Source organism: Danio aesculapii, chromosome 3 (assembly GCF_903798145.1).
Source record: "Danio aesculapii chromosome 3, fDanAes4.1, whole genome shotgun sequence".
NCBI lineage: Eukaryota > Metazoa > Chordata > Actinopteri > Cypriniformes > Danionidae > Danio > Danio aesculapii.
In genome coordinates this window covers 24601257-24628756 of record NC_079437.1, presented here as the reverse complement: position 1 = coordinate 24628756, position 27500 = coordinate 24601257, and the positions used below count along the sequence as shown (strand labels likewise).

The 27500-nt window shown below is 39.7% G+C and overlaps 1 protein-coding gene across 2 annotated transcripts in view; it reads left to right on the top strand.

Annotated features, from left to right (window-relative positions):
• Positions 1-13193: 13193 nt before the first annotated feature.
• The window catches only part of grb2b (growth factor receptor-bound protein 2b), a 58163-nt gene continuing 43856 nt past the window's right edge, over positions 13194-27500 (top strand). Inside the window, exons 1-3 of one of the 2 annotated variants that reach the window (XM_056453472.1) lie at positions 13194-13347; positions 14449-14521; positions 14603-14754. In XM_056453472.1, coding sequence (XP_056309447.1) covers positions 14677-14754 — 78 coding nt within the window. In that variant the 5' untranslated portion in view covers positions 13194-13347; positions 14449-14521; positions 14603-14676. Of the gene's footprint in view, positions 13348-14448; positions 14755-27500 lie in introns of both variants that reach the window. The other variant, XM_056453471.1, reaches the window with a different exon arrangement.

Genomic DNA, 27500 nt, shown 5'->3' with positions numbered 1-27500 from the left:
ACCAACACCAGTACAGCATGAGCACTCCCGATCCCATTCAGGAGTTGGTGGACTCCCTGAAGAGAGTTTTAATGCCAGCTACTCCACTTCCCGAAGCACCACCAGCACCGAGCACTTCTTCACCGTCCACCCACTCATCCAGTCCCATGGCTCGACCAGCGCCCTACTCTGGCGGGGCGGAGGAGTGCAATGGCTTTCTATTACAATGTTCTCTGATATTCACAATGCAACCAGATTTATATCCCACAGATCGGTCCAAAATTGCATTCATCATCTCCCTTCTCTCTGGGTCGGCTCTCCGGTGGGCTGAGACCATCTGGCAGCAAGCTGGGCCGGTAACCAATTCCATTCATAACTTTACCACATATTTCAAGGAGGTCTTTGGTCGCGCAGATGGAGAAGTAGCAGCCTGAGAACAATTGTATCATCTGAAGCAGGGAGCCATGTCCACCCAGGACTATAAGCTCCGGTTTCGTACTCTGGCTGCTGCTAGTGGATGGAATGAGCGATCTCTCCTAACCACTTACCGGCTCGGATTGGAGCCCAACCTGAGGTTACAGCTGGCAGCCCTCGACGATACCATGGGGTTGGAAAAATTCATCCAACACTCACTTCGATGTTCTGATCGTCTGAAGGTCTACCAGCATGATCTCCCATCAAACTCACAAGCACTCCTTCGTCCGCCAGAGCCAGTCGTCCCTCCAGAACCAGAACCTATGATTGTCGAGTCTGGTAGACTTACGATTACTGAGCGACAGAGGAGGCTGACCCGGGGTCTGTGTATGTACTGTGGTGCCGAAGGACATGTCAGGCTGGACTGTCCCATTCGTCCAGTACGTTCATTGGTGAGTGTTCAGTTCTCCCGTTGAAAAAATGCACCCTCTCACCACCAATGTTCAGTTAACTGCCCATTCTGTCTCTATTTCAGTCACGGCCCTCATCGACTCCGGGTCAGCCGGAAATTTCATCTCGCACGCCCTCTGTCGCCGCCTCCAGCTCCACACCGAAGCCTCGACGCACGTCTACCAGATTCAACCTATAACCACCGATATCCATTCCCAGGCACGTATCCATCGTAAATGTGAACCCGTCACTCTCAGAGTAGGGTTACTTCATAAGGAAGAAATTCAATTTCTGGTTCTGGAGGGAGCATCAATGGACATCATCCTAGGGCGCCCGTGGCTGGTGAAGCACGATCCCATCCTCTCTTGGGGCACCGGAGAAATCAAAGAATGCGTCTCCAGCTGTTTTCCCGACCTACCCTTGCAGATCCAGAAACCCATAAATGTCTACGTCACGTCTGTCGAAAGTCCAGTTGAGAAACGATCCATCCAGATCCCGAAGATCTACTCCTCATACGAGGACGTATTTTGCCCCAAGAGAGCTTCCCAGCTACCTCCACATCGGCCATGGGACTGCGCCATTGACCTGCTTCCTGATGCTCCTATGCCCAGAGGTAGGATCTACCCGTTGTCCCTTCCAGAAACTAAGGCCATGGAGGAGTACATTCAGGAGGCTCTGAGTCAGGGGTATATTCGCCAGTCCACGTCACCCGCGGCCTCAAGCTTCTTCTTTGTGGCCAAGAAGGACGGAGGGCTGCGGCCATGTATTGATTATCGAGTCCTGAACCAAGGAACCATCAAATTCAGATACCCACTTCCTCTCGTCCCTGCTGCCCTGGAACAACTCCGATCCGCCAGGATATTCACTAAGTTGGACCTCCGCAGCGCCTACAATCTGGTACGAATACGCGAGGGGGACGAATGGAAGACGGCGTTTGTGACCCCTACTGGACACTACGAATATCTGGTTTTCCTTCCCTCTATCAGGTTTGTTTGTTAACTTCATTTTGCATTTATTGTACACATTTGTAAATACATTTTGGGTGATTTAAATATTTTCCTTTATTGTAATAAAACGAACCACTTTTTTTGACACATTGTTGTCTGTGTCCATTCATAGCAGCTAACGTCTCAGGGGAATTCATAAAAGATTGGGTTGTCATAATTATGTTAAGCCCTTTTCATCCTCCGAGCCACACGGGGCGTAACAATGCCCTATGGTCTGGTCAACGCCCCCTCCGTATTCCAGAACTTCATACACGAAGTCCTCCGGGAGTTCCTCCATATCTCCGTCATTGTCTATATTGATGATATCCTGATTTACTCCCGGAGTGAGGCCGAACATCGCCACCACGTTGCGGAGGTCCTACAAACCCTACGGAACCATAAATTGTATCTCAAGGCTGAGAAGTGCTCATTTCACTTACCATCTGTCCAGTTCCTCGGATACATCATTGACCGAAAAGGGGTTCGCATGGACGAGGGGAAGGTCACTTCCGTCATCTCCTGGCCTGAACCAAAAACCATCAAAGAACTCCAACGATTCCTAGGGTTTGCCAATTTCTATCGCCGTTTCATCAACAACTACAGTCTTATCACCGCTCCACTTACCAACCTCCTAAAGAATCAACCCAAAACGCTATCCTGGTCACCCGAAGCGGCCGCAGCCTTCCAAAGACTCAAGAAGTCCTTCACGCAGGCTCCACTCCTGACTCACCCCAATCCCGACTTACCTTTCGTGGTCGAGGTGGATGCATCGACCACCGGAGTAGGAGCCATCTTGTCCCAGCTTCATGGTAATCCCTCACTACTCCATCCATGCGCCTACTTCTCCCGTAAGCTCAGCCCGGCGGAAAAGAACTATGACATCGGGAACCGTGAACTTCTAGCCATCAAGCTCGCCCTGGAGGAGTGGCGACACTGGTTGGAGGGAGCTAAACACCCATTCCAGGTGATTACCGACCATAAAAACTTACAGTACCTTAAAGAGGCGAAAAGACTCTGTCCTCGTCAAGCCCGGTGGTCCTTATCTTCTCCAGATTTCAGTTCTCCATATCATATCGACCAGGATCCAAAAACATCCGGGCGGATGCACTCTCCAGAATCCATGACCAACAGGAAACAAGTGAGACCCCGGCCAACATCCTCCCAGATCAGATCACTGTCTGTCCCATCACCTGGTCTGCTCCAACAGTTGTCGCCACCCCAGAGTCCAGAACTCCGCCGGGCTGTCCCCCCAATAGACGATTCATCCCTGAAAATCAACGGGTAGATCTCATTCACTCCAGTCATACCTCTCTGGGCACAGGGCATCCCGGGGCCAACAACACCCTCTCGCTGCTATCCCAACGCTTCTGGTGGCCGAACATGGCGAGGGATGTGAGGAGATACATCCAAGGCTGTAGAGAATGTGCCATGTCAAAGAGTCCTCGTCATCTACCTGCAGGAAAACTCCATCCCTTGCCCATCCCAAACCGCCCCTGGTCACACCTAGGAGTTGATTTCATGACAGACCTCCCATCGTCTGAAGGTAATACTTGCATTTTAGTCATTGTAGATCGATTCTCCAAATTCTGTTGTCTGATTCCTCTGAAGGGTCTACCCACAGCCCTAGAAACTGCTGAAAACCTATTTAACCATGTCTTTCGATGTTTTGGGCTACCTGAAGACATAGTCTCGGACCGAGGACCCCAATTCATCTCCAGACTATGGAAAGCCTTTTTTAGACTCCTAGGTGTGACCGTCAGCCTCTCGTCTGGCTATCACCCACAGACCAATGGCCAGACTGAGAGGAAGATTCAAGAAGTGGGGCGGTTCCTCAGGACCTTCTGTCACGGTCATCAGAACTCCTGGAGCCAGTTTCTGGGCTGGGCGGAATACGCCCAGAATTCCCTGCGGCAACCTACCACCGGACTTACGCCATTCCAGTGTATTCTGGGCTTCCAACCTCCACTATTTCCCTGGGATGGCGAACCTTCTGACGTCCCCGCAGTGGATTACTGGTTCCGGGAGAGCGAGAGGGTCTGGGACGATGCTCATCACCATCTCCAGAGGGCAGTTCGCCGAGCCAAGGAGGTGTCAGACAAGAAGAGGATTCCTGGACCTGCCTATGCTCCGGGGCAGAAAGTTTGGCTCTCCACCAGAGACATCCGCTTGCGACTGCCCTCCCGAAAACTTAGTCCCAGATTTGTTGGTCCCTTCACCATCCTGGAACAGGTCAACCCAGTCACTTATAAGTTACAGCTACCACCACAATATAGAATCCACCCCACATTCCACGTGTCACTCCTTAAACCCTTTCACGACCCTCTGATTCCCTCCACAGAGCCTGGCCATGAAGAGGAACCCCCTCTTCCACTGATGTCAGAAGAAGGCTCTATATAGACCTTATTTACACTCGACAATGCCTCGCTGACCAAACACTAGTAACTCCACTACAAACATCGGATCATTTCCTTCTCTCTCTCAACATCCACATTACTCCTGAGCCGCCACACACTCCTACTCTAGTTGCCTTTCGCAGAAACCTACGCTCTCTCTCACCCAACAGACTATCCACCATTGTTTCTAACTCTCTTCCTCCATCTTGCAAACTCTCTGCACTTGATACGAACAGTGCAACTGATACACTCTGCTCCACGCTAACATCATGTCTAGACAGACTATGCCCTCTGACATCCAGACCAACCCGAGCCAGTCCTCCTGCACCCTGGCTCTCTGATGTTCTCCGTGAGCATCGCTCAAAACTTCGGGCTGCTGAGAGAAGCTGGCGAAAAACAAAAAATCCTGAACAGCTCATAACATACCAAACTCTTCTGTCTTCTTTCTCGACTGAGGTTACTTCTGCAAAGCAGACATACTTCCGTCAGAAAGTCAACAGTGCCACCAATCCTCGCTTGCTTTTTAAAACATTTTCATCCCTCCTTCACCCTCCTCCTCCACCCGCATCCTCCACACTCACTACTGATGACTTTGCTACATTCTTTTATACCAAAACTGCAAAAATCAGTGCTCAATTTGCTGCACCTACAACAAACACGCAAGATACACCACCAACACCACACACGCTCACCTCTTTCTCCCAGCTCTCTGAGTCTGAGGTGTCCAATCTCGTGCTATCAAGCCATGCAACCATCTGTCCGCTAGATCCCATTCCCTCTCATCTCCTGCAAGCCATTTCTCCTGCAGTCATACCAACACTGACTCACATAATTAACACATCTCTTGACTCTGGTCTATTCCCTACTTCATTTAAGCAGGCTAGGGTAACCCCTCTGCTAAAGAAACCCAACCTGGATCAAACGCTACTTGAAAACTACCGACCGGTATCCCTGCTTCCATTCATGGCCAAGATTTTGGAGAAAGTAGTGTTCAATCAAGTCCTAGACTTTCTTACTCAAAACAACCTCATGGACAACAAGCAATCTGGCTTTAAGAAAGGCCACTCAACTGAGACTGCCCTGCTCTCGGTCGTGGAGGACCTCAGACTGGCTAAAGCAGACTCTAAATCATCTGTCCTCATCTTGCTGGATTTATCAGCTGCTTTTGACACTGTAAACCACCAGATCCTGCTATCTACGCTTGAGTCACTGGGCGTCACAGGCACTGTTATTCAATGGTTCAGTTCCTACCTCTCGGACAGGTCATTCAGGGTGTCGTGGAGGGGAGAGGTGTCCAACCTACAGCATCTATACACTGGGGTACCTCAGGGCTCTGTGCTTGGACCACTTCTCTTCTCTATCTACACGGCATCTTTAGGAACAGTCATCCAGAAACATGGTTTTTCCTACCACTGCTATGCTGATGACACCCAGCTATACCTCTCTTTCCACCCTGATGATCCCTCGGTTCCAGCTCGCATTTCAGCCTGCCTGTCAGACATTTCACTCTGGATGCAAGATCATCATCTCCAGCTTAACCTCATGAAAACGGAAATGCTTGAAGTCTCTGCCAACCCGACCCTTCACCATAACTTTTCAATCCAGATGGATGGAGCAACCATCACTGCATCCAAAATGGTAAAAAGCCTTGGAGTTACGATTGATGACCAACTGAACTTCTCTGACCACATTTCTAGAACTGCCCGATCTTGCAGATTCGCACTCTACAACATCAGAAAGGTCCGACCCTTCCTATCTGAACATACAGCTCAACTCATTGTTCAAGCTCTTGTCCTCTCCAAACTGGACTATTGCAACTCGCTGCTAGCCGGGCTACCAGCTAGTTCTATCAAACCTCTTCAGCTGCTTCAGAACGCAGCAGCACGAGTGGTCTTTGATGAACCCAAAAGAGCACATGTCACTCCGCTACTCACCCGTTTGCACTGGCTTCCAGTTGCTGCCCGCATCAAATTCAAAGCTCTGATGTTTGCTTACAAAGTGACCTCTAGCTGTGCTCCTTCGTATCTGCTCTCACTCCTGCAGATATATGTGCCCTCCAGAAACTTGCGTTCTGTGAATGAACGTCGCCTCGTTGTTCCATCCCAAAGAGGGAAGAAATCACTTTCCCGAACTCTCACATTCAATCTGCCCAGTTGGTGGAATGAACTCCCTAACTACATCAGAACAGCCGAGTCACTTGCTGTCTTCAAGAAACGACTAAAAACGCAACTGTTTAATCTCCACTTTTCCTCCTAATCTGCAATTGCCTCTCTGGCTATACCACTAACTGAGCCCTCTTTCTCTCTCTCTCTCTCTCTCTCTCTCTCTCTCTCTCTCTCTCTCTCTATTAAAAAAAAAAAAAAAAAAAAAAAAAAAAAAAAAAAATTCTACTAATGTTTTTGCTTCTTAGACTTTTACACGCCTGAAACTTGTCTATAGCGCTTGTTCACTGCTGCTCTTATAGTTGTGTAAATTGCTTCCTTGTCCTCATTTGTAAGTCGCTTTGGATAAAAGCGTCTGCTAAATGACTAAATGTAAATGTAAATGTAAATGTATATACAAAGTCAAGGACATTCTACGGTCTCGACGTCATGGTGGTCATCTGGAATACCTCGTAGACTGGGAGGGATATGGTCCAGAAGAGAGGTCTTGGGTCTCCAGATCCGATATATTAGATCCCGCACTTATGGAGGAGTTCCACTCCAATCACCCCGAGTTCCCAGCACCTCGTGGACGAGGTAGACCACCACGGCGTCGGCGGTCTAGGCCCTCAGGAGCGGGCCCTGGGGAGGGGGGTAATGTCACGGATTGGCCAGGCTCTTCCACCAGCATCACGCAACGATCACCGTCACCTGAGTATTAACCACACACAGCTGCACCCAATCACTTCCAGTCACTATATAAGCACACACCTCACTTCAGTCAGTGTCCGGTCTCGTTCCCACGAAGCGGACTCATAGCGAGTACCTCCTGGTAGTCACTATCACATTGATCTAATCTCTTGAACTTACCTGCTCTCTGTTTCGTTCCAGTCTGTCCAGTGTTCCCGGTGTCCTGTCTGTATTGAGTGTGTCTTCAGTCTGTCTTCCCCGCAAGCCCTCTGGTGTGTGCATTCGGTCTCCCTCAGTGTCTATCATCCATCCTGCTGCGAAGAAGGAATATCAGCGCAACCATACTACAGTCACATCCCCTTTGTTATCCTTGTCTGCTCCTCTGCTGTAATAAACATCTTTCATTATATACTTACCTAACTTGTCCGTCTGCTTCCCTAACAATGAGCAAGTTCATAAACAAAATAAAATGTCTGACAAAAAAAGTTACCATGCACATAAGTGCTGTAGTTTTAGTTATATTTAATTAAATGAACAGAAAGAATGTTGCTAACAACTGAAAGTCTTATTTGGTTTGTTTGTTAAGCACTAACAGAAAAAAAACATACAGTGCTCTGCATAATTTAGTACACCGCATTTTGAAAATAAATATTTGTATCCATTTCTCAGTGAATATAGGCTATGTATTTTGTTGCATTTAAACAAAACAGATTTATTGAACAGATATTTATTAAAATAATATTTAAGTCACCAAACACTTGGAAATTGAAAGAGAATACAATTAAATTCAAGCAAAATATTGCAAAAATAAAATACAACCTACAAAATTTCAACTAAATTTTTCTATTTTTTGCTTCTCTTGATTTTTTCTTTTTTTTTTAATGTGTACTTAATATTTTTCTATAACATATAATTTTGGGTGTACCAGTTTTTGGACCGTTATCTTAAGTTATTTTGTTAGATAAGCTCCAGATTTGGCTTCAGTACTGACTAATCTAATGTACATGCAGAAATATAATATTGTATAACTTCCTATTAAAAATATGAATTTAAAAGATAGATTTATGAGGGGTGTACTTATATATGCTGAACACTGTCACCTTTATTTTTCCCCAAATACTGTGAATTCAGACAATTCTACATTATATATTTTGCCATATTGTCCTTGTCTCTTGCTGGGTTTTATTTGTGTGTGTTTTGTTTTATTATGCATTATTGTATCATTGTACACCACAGAGCTCTGTTGTCTTAAATAATGCTTTTTTAATTAAAAATGTAAAAATGTTGACATTATTTTTATATGCAATTCTGGATGCGGCAATAATCCTGCTTGGCAGCAATATTCCTCCTTAGCAGTTTTATTTTAAGTCCTGTAAATATCTTATTATGAATATCCTCCACAACATGTGCACATATCGTGTGTGTGTGTGTGTGTGTGTGTGTGTGTGTGTGTGTGTGTGTGTGTGTGTGTGTATGTGTGTGTGTGTGTGCGCGTGTGTGTGCGCGTGTGTGTGCGCGTGTGTGTGTGTGCTCGCGCGCGCGCGCGCGCGCGTGTGTGTGTGTGTGTGTGTGTGTGTGTGTGTGTGTGTGTGTGTGTGTATGCATATTAATTTTTATGTAGAGGTTTTTTGCTTTAAACCCAGCAAGCATTTTTTGTTTTTAAAAGATGTCTAATAGATGTGTAATAGACGTCTAAACTTAGTCTTGGCTAAAATAAGGCTAAATTTGAGCTGTCAGTGAAAATCTAATAGACGTCTAAAAATAGGCCAAAGCTAGACTAGTCATCAAATAAACAGAAATGAATGACTACACATATAAAGTCTGTTTAATCTGTCTATTTGACGACTAGTCTAGTTTTGGGCTATTCTTAGATGTCTATTAGATTTTCACTGACAGCTCAAATTTAGCCTTGTTGTAGCCAAGCTGTCTACTTTAGATGTCTATTAGACGTCTATTAAAACACAAAATTGTTTGCTGGAAATACACAAAGCATGTTCTATATCAGTTAAATGTTGCAACAACACGTTTACAGTAAATAATTTTACTTTAAATAAAACTGTTCAGTTTGTTTATGAAAGCTGACATGTAAAGGGTATGGTTTTATATGTGTTTTAAATTCTATTCTATCATTGCATATTTTTTTTGCAAGGGCGTCACGATGGCTCCGTGGTTAGCTCTGTCGCCTCACAGCAAGAAGGTTGCTTGTTCGAGTCCAGGTAGGGCCAGTTGGTATTTCTAAGTGGAGTTTGCATGTTCTCCTTGTGTTCGTGTGGGTTTCCTCCGGGTGCTCCGGTTTCCCCCACAGTCCGAAGGCATGGGGTAGAGGTGAATTGAATAAACTAACAACTAAATTGTTCATTGTGTATGTGCGTGAAAGAGTGATGTTTCCCAGTACTGGGTTGCAGCTGTAAGGGCATCCTCTGTGTAAAACATATGCTGGATAAGTTGGCGGTTAATTCCACTGTGGTGACCCCTGATGAATAAAGGGACTAAGCTGAAAAGAAAATGAATGAATTTTTTTGCATTCATCCTTGTATGTATCTTTTACTGGGCACATTTTATACAGCATGTCCATAAAGTGCCTTGAGATGCTACTTTTAAAGATGCTATATAAAAATAAACTTTATTATTATTATTATCATGAAGGTTATACAGTTCTAAGTCCTTCTACTACATTCTGAGCTTTTCAACAATAGTGCCAAGTGCCCTCGAAGATGTTTACTTCCTGTATTCTAATCAATTTCCCCTCTCACTTTGAAGCATTTCTCAATGTCATTCTTATCGTTTCTAAACTAAGTGGATTTCTCACAACAATTTGTACAAACAACACACGAACAATGAATTACCTGCAAAATCCTTCATCTCTCCAAAACATTTGACGGTCAGAATGAAAAGTGTCTTTGTTCACAAATAAAATGCTTAACCGCGCTGTCAATATGCAGTGTACTCTTTTACACTTTCCCAAACAACAGCGACTAAAAAGGCTGAACTATTTCTGTCACATAACCATTTCAACTGTAATATACTCAAAAAAGAGAGACAAAGTCAAAATCTACTAGTATTTGGGGACATTTGGTCCTCACAACATAAGCAATACAAGGTCACACACAGCAATTAAATAGCAGTAAGTGAATGCATTGGTGAATAGATGTGAACACAATCTGCTTAAGTTTAAATGGAGCATCAGAATGTTTGCATGTTTACAGAAAATAGCTTGAAAAGGAGACAAATTCCTTGCTGATGCCAGAGGTCAGAGGAGGATGGCCAGATTGGCTCAAACTAATGGAAAGACAGTGGTGACTCAATTAAACCACTCAAGGTCTGATGAAGTGCATCTCAGATTTTACAACATGCCCAACATTTCACCACATGAGCTGAAGCTGAAGAAGAAAAACACGCTAGTGTTGATTTTTCAATTCACTTCAGCCATTGTGAGCAAGAATCACTTATTTCATCAGTCTACACATTCTCTGCTCACTTATTCTTGTTTTGGGCTAATTTTCTGGTTCTTCTTCTACTTTTAGAAATCGTCTTGTGATTTGTCTATACATACTATACATTGCCAATTGAAGGTTTAAAGAATCGATCACTGGTTGATCTAATATTTAAACTCCCCTTCATTTATGAAAGTCAAGACTCACATATTAATCAATTCTAAAACAGAAATGTGCAGGAAATATTTGACAGGTTTTGACGGCTATTTTGCATGATGACCAGGAGCGCATTTAACCAATAAGCGAAGTAAGCAACCGCTTAGGGCCTCAGGATATTTGGGGGCCACCAGTAAGCATCTAGAAGTATAAATTATATATAACATCATTTTCTGTCATATTCTGTATGGTGAGGGTCTAACAAATTGCATTTTGACATAATTATAACATCTACGCAAATGTATCTTATACTTCCAATCATGGAGCAGTCCAGCAGCCAAGTCAGGTAAAGATTCAGCTTAAAAACAATTTTTTTTTATTTTCGATTGATTATTTTTCATTTTTATTTTTTTTATTATTATTATGTTTTTTTTAGAAGGGCCGCGCGGTGGAGCAGTGGGTTGCGCTGTCGCGTCACATCAAGAAAGTCGCTGGTTAGAGGCTTGGCAGAGTCAGTTGGCATTTCTGTGTGGAGTTTGCATGTTCTCCACATGTTGGCATGGGTTTCCTCCAGGTGCTCCGATTTCCCCCACAAGTCCAAAGACCTGCACTACAGGTGAATTGGGTGAGCTAAATTGGCCGTAGTGTATGTGTGTGTGAGAAAGTGTGTATTGATGTTTCCCAGTGTTGGGTTGCAGCTGGAAGGGCATCCGCTGCCTAAAATGTGCTGCATAATTTGGCGGTTCATTCCCCTGTGGCGACCCCAGACTAATAAAGGGACTAAGCCGAAAAGTTTTAGTTGTGAATTCACTTTAAAAAAATCACAAAAAATTTAGAGATTTCATTCAAATAAAACATAAAAAAGGAGATTCAGTGATATAAGAAAAAAAAAACAGCTAAATAAATAAATAAAACATTAATAAAACTACAAAGGGTGCATTTTAGGACTGCTGGACCCCATGGCTGGAAACTGCTTAGGGCCCCCAAATCACTAAATCCGCCTCTGATGATGACTTCACAGTTTGCTCGGGATGAGAAATCGATTATTGACTAGATTTATGAGAGTGGTCTGGATGTAGACCTGGTGCAGATGCAATCTAAGCTGCATCCAATGCTTTATAATGGGCTCAACTAACCCCACCCCTAACCCTACCCCTCACAGTGATATCACTAGCTCTATTTGAGTGTATTGGGTTCGACATTGCATCGCTGAATGATGCAATCTCAGCTTGCATTATAAAGGCTGCATCCAGATTGGGATTTAGGGTGTTTATTCAAACAAGCATTTAAAATTAATAATACATTGAATATAGAGGCTATATATATATATATATATATATATATATATATATAATATATAAGTGTAAGTAAACAAAAAATTATAATACATATTGAAACATGCTAACAAATAACCACAAAATTGTATAAATAAACAACTGAATAATTATTGAATTTGACTAAAGTAATCTAATAAATATTCATTATTTCATTTTCCTTCAGTCTCTTTGTTCATTAGGGGTTTCCACAGCGGAATGAACCGCCAACTTATCCAGTATATGTTTTACACAGTGGATGCCCTTCCAGTACAGGGAAACATCCACACACACTCATTCACTCATACACTACGGCCAATTTAGTTTATTCAATTCACCGATATGTGTTTGGAATGTGGGGGCAACCAGAGCACCTGGAGAAAACCCATGCCAAAACGGGAGAACATGCAAACTCCACACAGAAATGCCAACTGACTCAGCCAGGACTCGAACCAGCGACCTTCTTGCAGTGAGGTGACAGTGCTAACCACTAAGCCACCATGTGGCACACTGAATATATATAATGTATAAATAGATGTGTAAGTAAACAATAAAATCATAATACATATACACTCGTGCTATTAAATAACCACAAAATTGTATAAATAAACAACTGAATAATTGTTGAACTGGACTAAAATAGTCTAATAAATATAAATGATATATAATTTATACACAAACAGGATTTAACTTAATAATAATAATGAGATGTAATGATATGTTTAATTTTATAGATCAGTGATCCACTCACACATTAATTGTCGTATTTGGGGGTCCATGACATCTAAAAAGACTATAAACCCCTGCACTATTATGTTAAGGATTAATTGTTATGGATAATTTCATCATTCATTCATTTTCCTTCGGCTTAGTTCCTTTATTAATCAGGGGTCGCCACAGTGGAATGAACCACCAACTTAACCCGCATATGTTTTACACAGTGGATGCCCTTCCAGCTGCAGCCCAGTACTGGGACTCGGGACCAGCGACCTTCATGCTTTGAGGCGACAGTGGCAACCACTGAGCCAGCGTGTCGCCCCAATTTCATCATAAACATCCAAATGTTTTTGATCTGAAAAAGAAGCAGGGCACTCCACATATTTAACAAGAAGATGGCGCTATACTGTAGCCTATTGAACATTAATGGACTTTGTTCTAAACATGTGCAATGGCACAACTCGCCCACTAGAGGCAGACGAAAGCTGCACATGCAGACGTTGCCGATTCAAAGAGGAAACGGAAATAAACAGAAAAATACAGCAATTTTCACCATTTCAAGTCGGGCGAGGTACAAGAGCTCAATCCCAGCAACGATTAAAGATCAATAAGCGTGGATTCTGCGTTCACTAAAACTGGAGAGCGACTATCGGCCCTTGCAGTTGTTTACAAAAGTGAGTATATGAAAGTACATCTTTTCTCTGACTGCCAGCGTCAGTGTTTTTTCCCTTCACGTTAATATTAGCAAAGGCCATAAGGCCTGTATGCTTACTATACATTACAACTATTCGCGTGGTATAAATGTGTGGAAACAAATAAATTACTTTTAAACTTATAGACATATTAACAATGACTTGACAGTGTCGTTTCATTTTTAAAAGTTACTTCGCGAGATTTATAGACTGGAAACTTGGGAATTGCACTGGGATATTTTGATTACTTTATTTATTTTTTCACATTTAAACAGTACATATGGACTATAATAACACTTAAAAACTTTATTAACACATTCAAACAGCGAACGTGAGATTTATAATGTGTATAATGGTCAACATTTTCACTTATGTCTGTTTGAAGTTGACATTTATTCTATGTGAAGGATGTAAACATTGTATGTCGTTGTTATGTAATGCTAAATCATACAACTTCAGGATTCATATACCTTCAGTTATTATTAATAATATGTCATTGTTAAACACTGGAATTTGGACACAATGCATATAGACGACGTCAATGTGATTAAAGTGAACGATAACATAAACATGCTGTAGGTACAGTTTAAAGTAGTTGGATTTCCGGCGTCACTTACGTATTTTCTCTGCTTGAAATATAATATGGTTAATTGACTACATGTCGTTTGCATGTTGACTTATGTCTGCGCAGTGCTTGATATTTGCTCAGGATTAAACGAATATTATTCTATGCACGTTCTATAGCGCTATGACGTTATCGAGCCTTGCGTCCCCGAACGCTATGAAATGCTCGCCGTTTATTGGTTGAACAGCAGACGGAGCCGAGCCAATTGAGCGTCGACGTCCTTTTCAGCGCGTTGATTGGTTGGACGCGTTACTCTGATTGGATGATCCACTCAGCCCGCGTCGCGTCATTGGCCGTCTGAGACGTCAGGCAGACGGGTTTCCTTCCTCTTTATGGGGAGCGTTTGCTTTTTAATGCCAGTTGTATCGCGGGGCGCGGCCCATTGAATAATCTAGAACACTTAGATGAACCACATCGAGTCTTATCGGATTTTCTAAAAGAGTGTATTTTGTTTACAGGTTTCTCGGCGTGATCTTTATGTGAGGATCGCGACGGGAGGACAGACGCGGGCTGAGAGAGAGAGAGAGGCAGGTGGAGATCATTGTGTCTGCTTGGATCTGTGCTCATCATCGCTATTGAGATCTCATTGTCTGGTCCTCTGGTCCACAATAGGGATATAAACTGCACCAGGGGGCATTTTCCGCTGCTTTATACCTTACTACACTGGTGTCCGTTTGACTGAAATCATGGAGGCCATTGCCAAGTATGATTTCAAAGCAACTGCAGATGATGAGCTGAGTTTTAAACGTGGGGAAATATTGAAGGTAAGGCATGGTTATTTAATGTTTGTCTTTGCTTATTAATATAGATGAGCATGCGATTGAGAATGATCAGAATTTATGTGTTCATTAATTAGTAATTAAGTGCCGAAACTATACTTACAGGTAATGTTGGCCCTGTATGAATTTGCTTATTAGTTACTATATAGATTTATTGCTTGATCTTCTGTTCAGATGCCAGTAAGAGTGATCACATTTACATCATGCAGGATGGATGATTATAGTATTGTGAGAATAGGGAAGTTCTTTGTAAGATGAAATATTATGAAATATATGTAATATTGTGCCAGAACCATCGGCATGTTGATATGTAGGTAATTATACGTTTATCGTAGTCAGCTTTTATAACTAAGGACTAGATATTTCAGAGTATTTTAGCTCCAAATTAACAAAAAAAGGTGGTTGTAGATTTCCTGCATTATTGGAAGGAATTTTTGCCAATGTTGCATAATTTCTTGTTTCTAAAGCACTTTCTGGAAGATTTAGTTTTATTTTATTTTTTTTAGGTTAGATTAATATCACAAATATGAGCCATTTGTGGATTTATTAGGCTAGTTCATGTATATTTTTAAGAGGTTTTTTTTTTTTGCTTTTCTCTGACTTTTAGAATTTAATCAGCATCTAAAATGCATGAATTAAATAGAATATTTACTTAGAGCATTTTTAGATATGAATGAACAAAGAGAGATATTTATAGATTTTTAGAGACTGTTTTTTTTGGTTTTTCAAGTTTATTTCCTCTTATATATCTATGTTTAGTTATATTAATGCAGTTGCAACGGAGTTTATTGTGGTCGGCAAATGAAACTAAGGAACTAAATAGATATTTTCAAACATAAACTAGTTCAAATGAGTTCCTGTTTATTTAACAATGTTAGCTATTGTTTATTTTATGTAATTTCAAAGCACATTGCTGTGGTCAGCATTTGAGTAAATAGTTTAAATTGATATTTTAACGTGTTTTCGAAACGAACAGACAAATCATTAAAAATTTGCCATTATTTTCTCACATCTGATATTTTTATTGAGAAGAACCTGCGTTTGTTAGGGCTATGTTCAGTACGTGTAGGTATGAACTAAAAGGCATACTGCACATTTCTTCTATTAGTTCTAAGTATTATGCCATTATTTCTTCACCTCTGTTATCAGCTTCATGATATCGCTGTAGTTTCTTCCATGGAAACGGCAGTTTCTTAGAACTTCTGTTTACACAATCACACAATTTCTCTTTCCTTTTGCATCTGAATGCTAATCTCAAGCGCAGCATCTGTTAATCTGTCCAGACCTCACAGCTGTACATCACTGTCCAGCTTATGTAAAGCCGCGCTCTTTCGTTCGCTCCCCAAGGAGAGTTCAAGCCATCCCTCTTTGAGCTGGATTGCAGCATATGAGATGTGCAGAGGAAAGGGCTTGTATTCAAGTGCCTGGAGATTTAAACGCAATCATTCTAATCCTTCAGGTTGAACTTGGGGGCATCTTTCATGCATTATGCATGCATAAGCCTGTCATAAGCACGTCAACAGCATCACTCGATTGATCTGATTACTGTACGGGATTATCTTCAGGTCTTTGTCTGTGTGATGGAGTGGCAGAGTCGCTAAATGAGCCACGTCCTGAAGGGGTGTGGATGAAAACGTGTGACACTGGGCAGGATTATGACATTGGACTGGTACTCTGTTATTTATTTATTTCACATACACTTCAGATTATAGTGTTGGATAATGCATGCAGAACAAGGGGTGGAGTTATAAATTATGCACCAAGCAATCATATATCATCCTGCTTCCTTGTAATATGTATCAGACAGCATGCATGTACTAAATGACTTTGTATAGACAAGGGCTGCCCAAACTTGGTCCTTGAGGGTCGGTGACCTACATGGCTTAGTTCCAATTTGCCTCAACAGACCTACCTGGAAGCTTCTAGTATGACTAGTAAGAGTTTGATTAGCTGCTTAAGGTGTATTAGATAGGGGTTGGAGCTAGAGCTGCACGATAAATAAAAAAAACATTGCGATCTCAATTGGACTCTACGCACGATCTTAATTCAGCTTTTCTATGATTCAGCCAATTATATTTTCACAGTCAGGAGAGAAGCATAAAGGCGGACGCACAAGTCTTCACATTGTTTTATATACATTGCTCAGCAACATGGACACCTCCCAATAATGTCGAAAGTGTCACATACTGTATTTATAAGGTATAATTCACCCAAAAATGTCATTTCTGTCTTAATGTAATGACGTATTCGTGGTCGTGAAATAAAACACACACAAGCTGACTTATTTTACTACCAAGAGGATGTGCGTGTAGCTGCCAGTGATGTCTACTTTAGTGAACAAAACCTACATAGGCTGTGAATAAAAGGTAATGAAGTTGTAAATAACACCCAGTTTGTAGCAAACTGAACTCAAAGTAATGGCAGCCATGACATGAGCCGCACTCGGCAGTGAAAGTGAAACCGAAAGAGCGCACATCATTTAAATGATCATATCACATTTTAAAGTTATGATTACGACAAGTATTTGATATGTATTTTCTTTCATGGTGAACACAGAGAGTTGTGCTTAAAAATAAATGTTTGCGGAGTCAGTATAACTACTCTAGCCTATATAATGTTGAATATATTGCATAAGAGAATCTGATAATGACAAATGTTTTATTTTACCAGTAAAACCAGCAGTAGACCTACACATAGGCCTAATATTATTATTGTTGTTGTTTTACCATACGTATGAGAAATAACAATAATAATAGCCTACTCATATTAACCTACTCATATTTATTTTACATCTACAGAATTGTGAGAAAATCATAATCTTCATTTTAAGCAGAAAAAAAAAAAAAAAAAAAAAGAGTGGTTCTTGTTTTAGCCAGAATCGTGCAGCCCTAGTTGGTACTAAACTTTTCTGAACACCAGCCATCCCGGCACTGAGTTTGGCCACCACTGGTATAGACATTTATATATTTATCTTTTTGTTATGCCAACAACCATAATTCATCCTAATAATTATTTTGCGATCAAGTTACTTGACCATAACTATTGTAAAGAATTTAGTTTACTGACTGACTCCAAATTCGGCACCTCCCCTCCTGCATGGTCTGTTGAGTTTGAAGTTCTCTGTCCTTTTTTTATTACGATTTGCGTCTGTGATTTTAATGAGGAAGTGATTCTTCAAAGTGTGCAAAAATGGCCCAAAAGTCAGCAAGAGTGCTAAAAGAAGAAGATTTTAGTAGAAAGAGGCCATCTCTAATATCTGCTGACACTGACAGCATTATATTTTAGACCACATTTACATATATTTGCCCATGCGAAAGTCAGTGTTCTTGGTGGTTGCCAAGGTGATGATTTGCAGTTGCTAAGGTCTTCTGAGTGGGCTTTAGTGCATTTGCTATAGTGTGCTGATTTTTTTCTTTAAGCTAATTTGCTTTAACTTACTCCCAGGGCCGTTTATATTGGAGTTGATATTTAGCTGCACCATATTGGTGTTTCGTAACATCTAATTTTTACGAGGTGGGTCGTTAGCTCAACACTCAACCCCCAACCTGGAGGGCCAGGACATACATACACTATGGACAATTTAGCTTACCCAATTCACCTATAACACCTGCTTATGGAGGAAACCGGAGGACCTGGAGGAAACCCACGTGAACACGGGAAGAACGTGCAAAGTCCTCAGAGAAATGCCAGCTGACCCAGCCGGGGCTCGAACCAGCGACCTTGCCGTGAGGCGATAGCGCTACCCACTTTGCCAATGTTCCACCCTGCTTCAACTTAAGTACCTCTTAATAACTCTAGCACATTTACAGCTCATATTGTATTTAGAGAACTTTTTTACTTCCTTGTTAACTTTTGAGTTTGTGAAATCGTGTTTAACATCAGTATATCTGAAAACAGTGGTGATGTAGAAAACCCACAGGTTTCTGTTGGTCTGGAGATCTTGAATGACCCTTTCATTGCACCCAAAAGCATCTCAAAATGAGGTTTTGGTGGTAAACGAGCTCTGGTCGCCTGGTCTTGGTTTCTGTTTTGATGTGACAGCCAAATGAGGCTGTGTTTTGACTTGTTTTTGGTGTTTAATCTACGTGGGCTCATCAAAGGCCAGTACTGATATTTAGAGAGAATGTTCGGTATACTACTAATACAGTTTAAGTGACCAAAGTGATCATTTTATTTGTTTTCCTTTTTTAGCATATAAATAAAATATAAAAGTCATTCGTAAAACTGACAGCAACATTATAATAAGATCCATTTAACAGTTTGTTTATGAAGTATAAATTATAATATAACAAAGAAAATGAAATTAAATACAAATCTGTAGACGCACATGATATATCATTTGTAACCTATGTTATATCATTACATTTTTTACATTTATATTTTCCAATAGCATTTTAGTTAAGTTTATCTTGTCCAAAATTCAATTGCTGCTATTTAATTTTTCATTTTGCAGTTTTTGCCTGTTTCATATTGTAATGAACACCTTGCGATGAAAAAGGTCAGGGAATACTCTCCAGCACAGTAGATAAGAGCTGTCCTGTTGTATATAAAGTTTGCTCCTTTAGTCAAGAGAAGTGAGTGCATGTTTTCAGACCCGTTTTGATGATACTATCATGCTTTTAATAGTGTTTTGGATTTAAGGCACCAATGATATCATTACAGTCTTTCTTGGATTATGAATTCAGGCTTCATGACTGTGAAAACATGATGGTCTTCAAGTGTTTTTGGTTTTTAATCAAGGGCTTTTGAGGGATTTTGCTTACTACCACAACGAGTGGAACAATCTAAATAGTTTCTCTTTAATTTACTTCTAAATGAACAAAATGTTAGATGCTCTTGGTTTTAGTTTGCTCTTGTGATTAGCAGAATGATTTTCTTAAATAGACAACAGTGGCAGTTTTTCTTGTAAACATCAACTAGCTGATAGCTGTCACTGAAAGGCCAAGCCTCTTTGAATTGACCTTTTCATTCACTCTTAATTTTCTCCATAGAGGCTGATTGAGTAGGATGGCTCCACTTAATGCTCTGTCTCATCTGTGATGTGATGAAGAGGGAGTCAGTCAAAATGTTTGCTTCAGGGGTCATTGTACCCCTGACACAAATTGGTTTCCCACTGTTGTTGAAAAAAAAATATCCGCTAGCCATGTGGAGTGTGCACGTCGTTTGGGATTAAACGGCTCTTTAATGAGTTATAATGCTTCAGACGCTTCAGTCTAGAAATAACCAGGAGCGTTTTTCTCCAAAAGAAATGAAGAGGTTTTATTGCAGTACTGTTCAGTGATACAAATGCAGTATTCTTGAGATAAAGGTTATACAGATAAGTTAACTATTAAAGTTCTGCAAGTTACTTACAGTTTATACATTATTACTTTGGATTGTGTGCTTTGGTAGTTTGTTACACAATATGCTTTGATTCCCAAGAATGCACGCATTGAGTAAAATAATACATATTTTTATTTGTAAGGATTTTTTTTTAAATTGACCTGAACTATTTCTTGAAGCTAGAACAGTGGCTGAGTCTGAAATTACATACTTCCATACTGTGTAGTATGCTAATATCAGTATGCGAGTCGAGTTGTATGTCCCAATTCATAGAATTTGAAAAACAGTATGCGAGAAGTACCCAGATGACCGACTACTTCCAGAGAGATTCTGAAGTGCACATCCGATTAACTCTACGCTGTCCCGTGATCCACCTCAAGAGAATTCATGAATGGGAGTGAAGCGACTCAACTGACGTGGGTCGGTCACGTGGTCATGACAGAATGGCGGATGTAGTACATCCGAATTCCATTCATACTACTCGTATTAATACTGTATAGAATCTACTTCTCTAACGGTCGACTTTTAAATTCTAATGCAGTATCTACTGAGTAGAAGGTGATTTTTGGACACAGCTAGTGTTTCTCAACCATGTTTCTGGAGGACAACCAACACTTCATGTTTTGTCTGTCACACACATTACAGGTCTTTTAGTCTCTGCTAATGAGCTGAAGATCTGAATTAGGTGCATTTGGTTAAGGAGACAAGGAATATGTGTAGTTCTGGTGGTCCTCCAAGAACATGGTTGAGAAACACTGGACTATTTAAAAAAGATCTCATATTAATTACAGCATGTTAAGTGTACCCGAATTCACAAGAGTAGACAAAAAGTACTTGAATGACCTACTACTTTTGGGTGAGATTCTGACATCGACATTTGATGGACCATTTTCATTCCCATGGGGCCACAGGTGAGGATTTGTAAGTGTAAGAGAATGCAACTGACGGTAAATATAGTAACTTGGATTACATTCACAGTGCAAAGAATGTTGTGAAGTACTTACTCAAGAGAGTGTTTTTGCAAATATTATTTTTGAATTCTCTGTCACTCAGTATCTTTTTGAGTTTGTTCGCACCTTAGAAACTACATATTAATGACATGCCAAAAGAATTTCATAATAACCAGGAGGCTCAGATTAAACCGCTTGATTCATATGAATAAATTTTTTTGATTGCTTTATGAACCTTTTGAAGCATTGGGTATTTGGGTGAGAAGACTTTTCATTTTACCTCTGTGTTAGTTGGCATAATTGGTGTCTGTTGGGATGATTGATAACACCATCACTTGATAAAAGATTAAACTGCAGCTATAAAACAAGATCAAAGGATTATAAACAGGTCAGGTGTCAAAAGTCAGTCGTAGGTTTACTAATGAGTGGTTGCAGATGCTGTCTGCTTTCCTGCAGTCACGGTTTTTGAAGTTTCGTTTCATTCCTCCACAGTTTCAGTTTCTCCATTATGAATAAAGAGTAGTTTCAGCAGCTGTCATTCAGCGTCCCCTGCGTTTAAACTTTGACGCCCTCAAATGTGCTGCATACTTTTTAAACTGTGTTAATGTCTGTCATTTGCTTCTTACGTAGTTAGGTTTACCTGTCAAGGACATTTGCATCTATCTGTGGAAAAAAAGGTGGAATAATCCAGACATTGATAATAAAGTACAGTTTACTTATGCCATAATCGACTGACTCAATTTGCATTGACATAAATGTTGTTGTGCTCCCTCTCCACTTAGACTGTGACACATGCTTTAATATTTTCCTTGAGATGAGTTGGTAGAGACGGACATGATTTAACAGGCCCATGCTCCATTGCCCTCGGCCTTTAGTCAAGCTGAATTTACCGTGCCACCTATTAGACTCTACGTCTTCCCTATGAGTTGATCTGATCTTATCTACTTCGCTCTGAAGTCAAGTCGGTGTAGAAGAGCAGAATGCCTCTGCTGAGGAACTCTATTCGTGCTGACCGTGATTTGCACTGACTAAACAACTAGAAGTCATTGGCTTTGGCGATGTGATAGAGTTGAGCAGAGTTCAGTGTTCTGCAGATGAGCTGCAATGCGACGTGGCGGCTACCAGTTCAGACCGGGGTTAGATTGATGCTAAACATTTGGCTTCTGCGTGATTACTGGCTGTTGCCTTAAATCGATGCCTCGGGCAAGAAATGCATGACAACAAATGTCCTGCACAACTGAAGAAATGAAACTATGATAGTCTGTAGATTCAGTAATAGCTGGTGCTATTAAATAAATAAATAATAATAATTCTTGGTGGGGGGTATTCATCTACTTTTTCATCTACTAAATTTAATTTTTACACTCTGATTATATTATTATACTTGAATTGTATTATTACACTCTGATGTCGTGTACTTGTGTATTTAATGTACTTCGGTATTTATTTATTTATTGTTGTTTTGTTAAGTTAACGAATGAGAGGTTAGGGGAAGGGATTAACAATCGAGAATACAATACTGTGTACCTCTCAATATTTAATTTACATTGTCATACAAAAGACCAATAAATAAGATTATTTTTATCTCTTGTTGCCAACTTGTGCAATCAAGTTGTCTGCTAGACTGACTCGTTGGCATTTGTTGAACTTGTTTTTGTCTAAATTTTACCCAAGTGTCGTGGGACAAACGGGACAATCTGTAAATCACTCATTTTTTTTAAAGCTGGATGCAGAAAACTAATCAGATCAGTTGGAATTATTTGGCCAAATCAAGTTAAAATTTCATTTAGATAGATAGTAAAGGGTGGTTTAAATCTTTACTTATAGAATTGATGGGAAATGGAAAGACTAGATTGAATTGAAAAATGTAAATCAGGAATGTCTTGATATGTTGCATGAAACATGCAATCAATTGTGAAAATATTGAAGGTGTGTCAGTTCTTAGCATTGCATTTGTTAAATTATTGCATCAATAAGCATTACACTAATTGGTTAAGCCAACTAGAGATGTACTCAACCAAATTTCTCAAACAAGATATCCATTATGCAGCTTCATGGATTAAAATAATAGTCCACTGCACATTAAAGATCTGATCTAATTTGGCATATTATTTTTGGCAGCTGAAATATGATGTTTGGTTTCTTCAAACAGAGAAAGAAGTTTTACTTTCTGTTTGTCAGCATCAATCTTCATTTAAATATCAAGAAATAATCAACAATAATATTGCAGCAATAATATTTTACTTGCATAAAATCTTTCAACTTTTTTTGTTTGGTAGCAGTTTGTTTTAACTGATTGAAGTAGGTATTAAAAAATAATAGTAAAGCAAAAACGCTCCTTTAAATAAATTCCAGAAGGGAAAAGGGATCCTTTAATAGAAAAGGTAATTTGACACTAATTTATGTACAATAAATGATTTATATTGTAAATTTTTTTTTAATCCAACAAGCAGTAATAAATTTATTTATGTTGAACAACCTATCAATAATTGCTTTATTGATGGATTAATGGAACAAGACTGTTGTAATGCATAGTTTATGCGTTTTTTAAGTACTTTATTTAATCTAGTACCATTACACATAGTGAACTTCCAGCAGCATCAGTGATTTTAGTCTGAGCAGAGCTTTAGGCAGCTTTTGGTGTCCTAGAGCTCCTCATCAACACCTCAGAGGGAGACAACAGCAGGCTTGTGGTTCCTCCACCTGCTCTGGAGTTTCGGCTGTGTCCCAGATCTGGAGGTGAGGACTCAAACCAGCAGCATCCTGAACACATCATCCATGTTCAGAGAAGCAGCTGTGCCTTCACAAACATGTTTAGATTTTTTATATTTTGAATTTGATGTCCCTTTTTAATGGCCAATTTTATGCTATAATTTTCTTTGTACATTAAAAAAGCACTTCCAATGAATCCATTACAGCTTTGAAACCCATTAATTATCAGCTTATGGAGTGATTGTAATTTGTTTCTTTACTTGTGAGATCAACATATTTAACTTTATTTACTGTATTCTCAGCATCTAATGCCATGCAGTATTTTTAGGATGTTCTTGGCAAGATGGATGATTCAAATATTATGACATATTGTACGTTTACATTTAAATACAAATGAAAGTGTGTGTTGTGCATTTTTCTATTAATAACAAACTACACATGCAATTGAAAATACATGATGAGAAAACGGCAGTGAAGAAGCTGAAATCTGATCACAGCGATGGGGTTTAAAGCACTGCAATTCTATATTCCAGTAAAGTAACGCACTTCGTACAGAAAATTGCTTTCAAGCAAGCAGCTTAACACCATGTCCTATAAACACGCTACATGACGAGATTCTAGCAACATGAAAATTGTCAGCCCACACCAGGTGCCACACGACAGAAACATTTAAATACCAGAACCGTTCAAAAGCTCAGAAAAGTGCGAGCTCCCAACGAATTGAGGTTTTTAATCGAATTAATACGTTTTAAACATCTTTAACATTACTACATGAGTGAAGAATATTTATTGGTTTGTAATGACTCCCCGTTCTAACGTTAATTTTCAAATTATTAATTTTTACTACCATGTTTGCTAGTTATTTTATTTTCAATATAAACTATTTTATAAACTATCTCCTGCCACTTTCAGTATGGCAATAAATGCCACGTAAAATAGTACTCAAATTCACACTGGTAACATTTAACACTGAATAAAGCACATAACAGTATTAATTTATGCAGTTGTTCAGCAGTGATGTCGCAGGAAAAGAAACCAAACAGAAGTTTTGTCTGTCAATGTTGCTATTGGTAGACTTCTTTATTGCATTTTTATTGATATTAACACTTACACTCTTTATTTTAAAAAAAAAGTGTAAGTGTTACTTTTGATTAGAATTACACTTTAAACAATCATGAACTGAAAAATAAAAAATCCCCTTGATCTTTTCACAGAAATGAGGTCATATAGTCTAACAATACATTATATTGAAGCCAGTCAGCCAAAACGAAAGGTTGTGGTATGTGCCGCCTAATTATTTCTAACCAGAATATCAGTGCCTGCTCTAACATCACTGCCTGTTAAGCTCTGCCCACCAATTTGCTCCATAGTAGAATAATAATGAGAGAGGTAAACACAGATCTATGTAGAAACAAATCTATAAAGATGCCTTGTAGGTTTCTTTGTGCAGTTTGATTGTTTACTGCTAGACATTTCCATAAAGAATGAGTTGGCCATTTTTGAACTCCAGAAACAAACTCCAGATGCCTTATTTTGTACAAAATTATGTCATACCAGTTTATTTTTCAATATTGCTCGAAATACATTGTGGTCTTAATTGAGATCAGACAATTATTACGTTCCTAAATGGTAATTTGGCATGTTTATTAAAATGATTCTATTATGCAGCAATAAAAAGTTGCTTATTAAAATAATCATATTGGTCCATCTCAAGACACCATTTGTAGAACTGATTTTAGATTAAGTTCTGCATTTTGCCTCTAATTATCCATTCAGATTTTAAATCTTCAGTCTCTTGTAGTTGTGGATAAAAGGCATTGATTTCTTCTACATTCTTGGAGTTTGAAGCCAAAGGCAGGTCATTTAAAAAAGACAGGCTTGTGTAAACTCTTAGGCTGATTGCTTGCTCAAATGAGAGCAACAGCTCAGTGGTTTTACCTTGACTCTATTGGTGATCAATAGAGGGGCTCTTCAAACTGATGGGGAGGCTCTGGCCTTGTGACCTACTTTAATTTAAAGGGCTCTTCCTCTACAGTATTTGAGCAAGCTGTATGTGGTGCTACAGCTGGAAGCGTCTTGTTGCTGTACCATTTTAGTTGAGTCAGGAGGACGGGCTTTTATATTTGTTGGACGGATTTCATGCCACTAAGCTTTTCTGGTAAATTAGATAATGCATTTGTCAATTAAAAAAAACTTTAATTCAGCAGAGAACACCACAGGTTTTTCCTGCAGTGGGTAGATTCAACTCGGCTGGAAATCTGCTCAGAAATGAACCAGCGGTGCAACCTCAGGAATATTCCAACTGTTTGATGAAGGCTTTATATGATTATTAATGGTGTTAGGTGTATAAATCCACGTCTTTTGGCATAACTTTTATGAGAGTTAATTATACAAATAAATAGAGATGGGCCATTAATATTTATGAGAAATTTATGATCAATTTTGTTGATTTATAAATATTTTTATTTGAGTTTATTGCATTCAAATCAAATGCTTCCTGTCAAGAATGTAGTCATTACAAGATTTTCATTATTCAAATAATTTTATTATATGTGATACAGCAAAATATTTTAATTCTAATTCTTGAAATGGTAAATGTAATTGTTTAGTTAGATATAAAGTAATATATTTATATGATTTTATTCTTAAATTAAAATAATGATGATTATTAATATTATTTAAAAAAAGGAAAAAAAAAGATTTGAGAGCATATCCTTTATTTCCCAGTACTGGGTTGCAGCTTGAAGGGCATTCGCTGTGTAAAACATATGCTGAATAAATTGGTGGTTCATTCTGCTGTGCCGATCCCTGAATGACGCAACTAAGCAGAAGGAAAATTAATGAATGAACATATCCTTTAACTATTTGCCCTTTTTATAACTATATAGTTGTTTTTAAATCTGAATCGCATTGGTTTTTTTATTTACTTTATTTTAAAGTCTATTTTAGCCTCTAGGGAAGCTGGGATATGTCATTGTGCGTGTCCTTTACAATGTGATTGTGGGACCAACCGCATTGCGAATGTAGCCTATGTTCATGCCAAAAGTGCACACTTCTCAGAAATCCCCACGAATACCTCACTTCAGTACCGACACTGAAGTTTACTTATTACTGGTCCTCAAACTGTCACGTACCATTACTTTTATCTGGAGCACCGTCAGATTTTCCTCACTTCCCCTAAGACTGTCTTAAAATGTAATAAAGGGAAATGGAAAGTTGCCTTTTTCAGCTTAATGGAAGTTCTGAATCTTTTTCGCTCAAAGCCAACATGCCTTCTTAAACTATTCATTACCTATTGCGAAATGCAGGAGCGAAAGATAAGGATGTTAAGTAGTGGAGTGGATCGAGACTGAGAAAACGATGATACGTAAAAACTCAAAACCGGTTTTCAGAAGAGTCCTTAATGTTTTAAATAACACTGAGGTTGGGGACAGGGAGCGGTCAAGCAGATTAAATGTTAATGCGTTCCTGCATAAGAAGTTTTAATGTGCGGTGTAATTGAAAAGAGCTGTTCGTTCATCACAGATGCGGATGTGTTCAAATTTTAATGACAAAAGACAGAATTAGTCGGGTCCGTTTTAGCAGCCGTCACAAAGGCAATGCGCATTTTGTTTTGAGATTCTGTCTTGTCATTTATTTTAGATGGTTTCGGATGTTTACTGCCACAGACGTCTGAATTATGAATGCAGGACTTGAAAGAGAAATGACGAAGAGTGAAAATGAATAAAGTGTTTAGGGGGGGAAAAT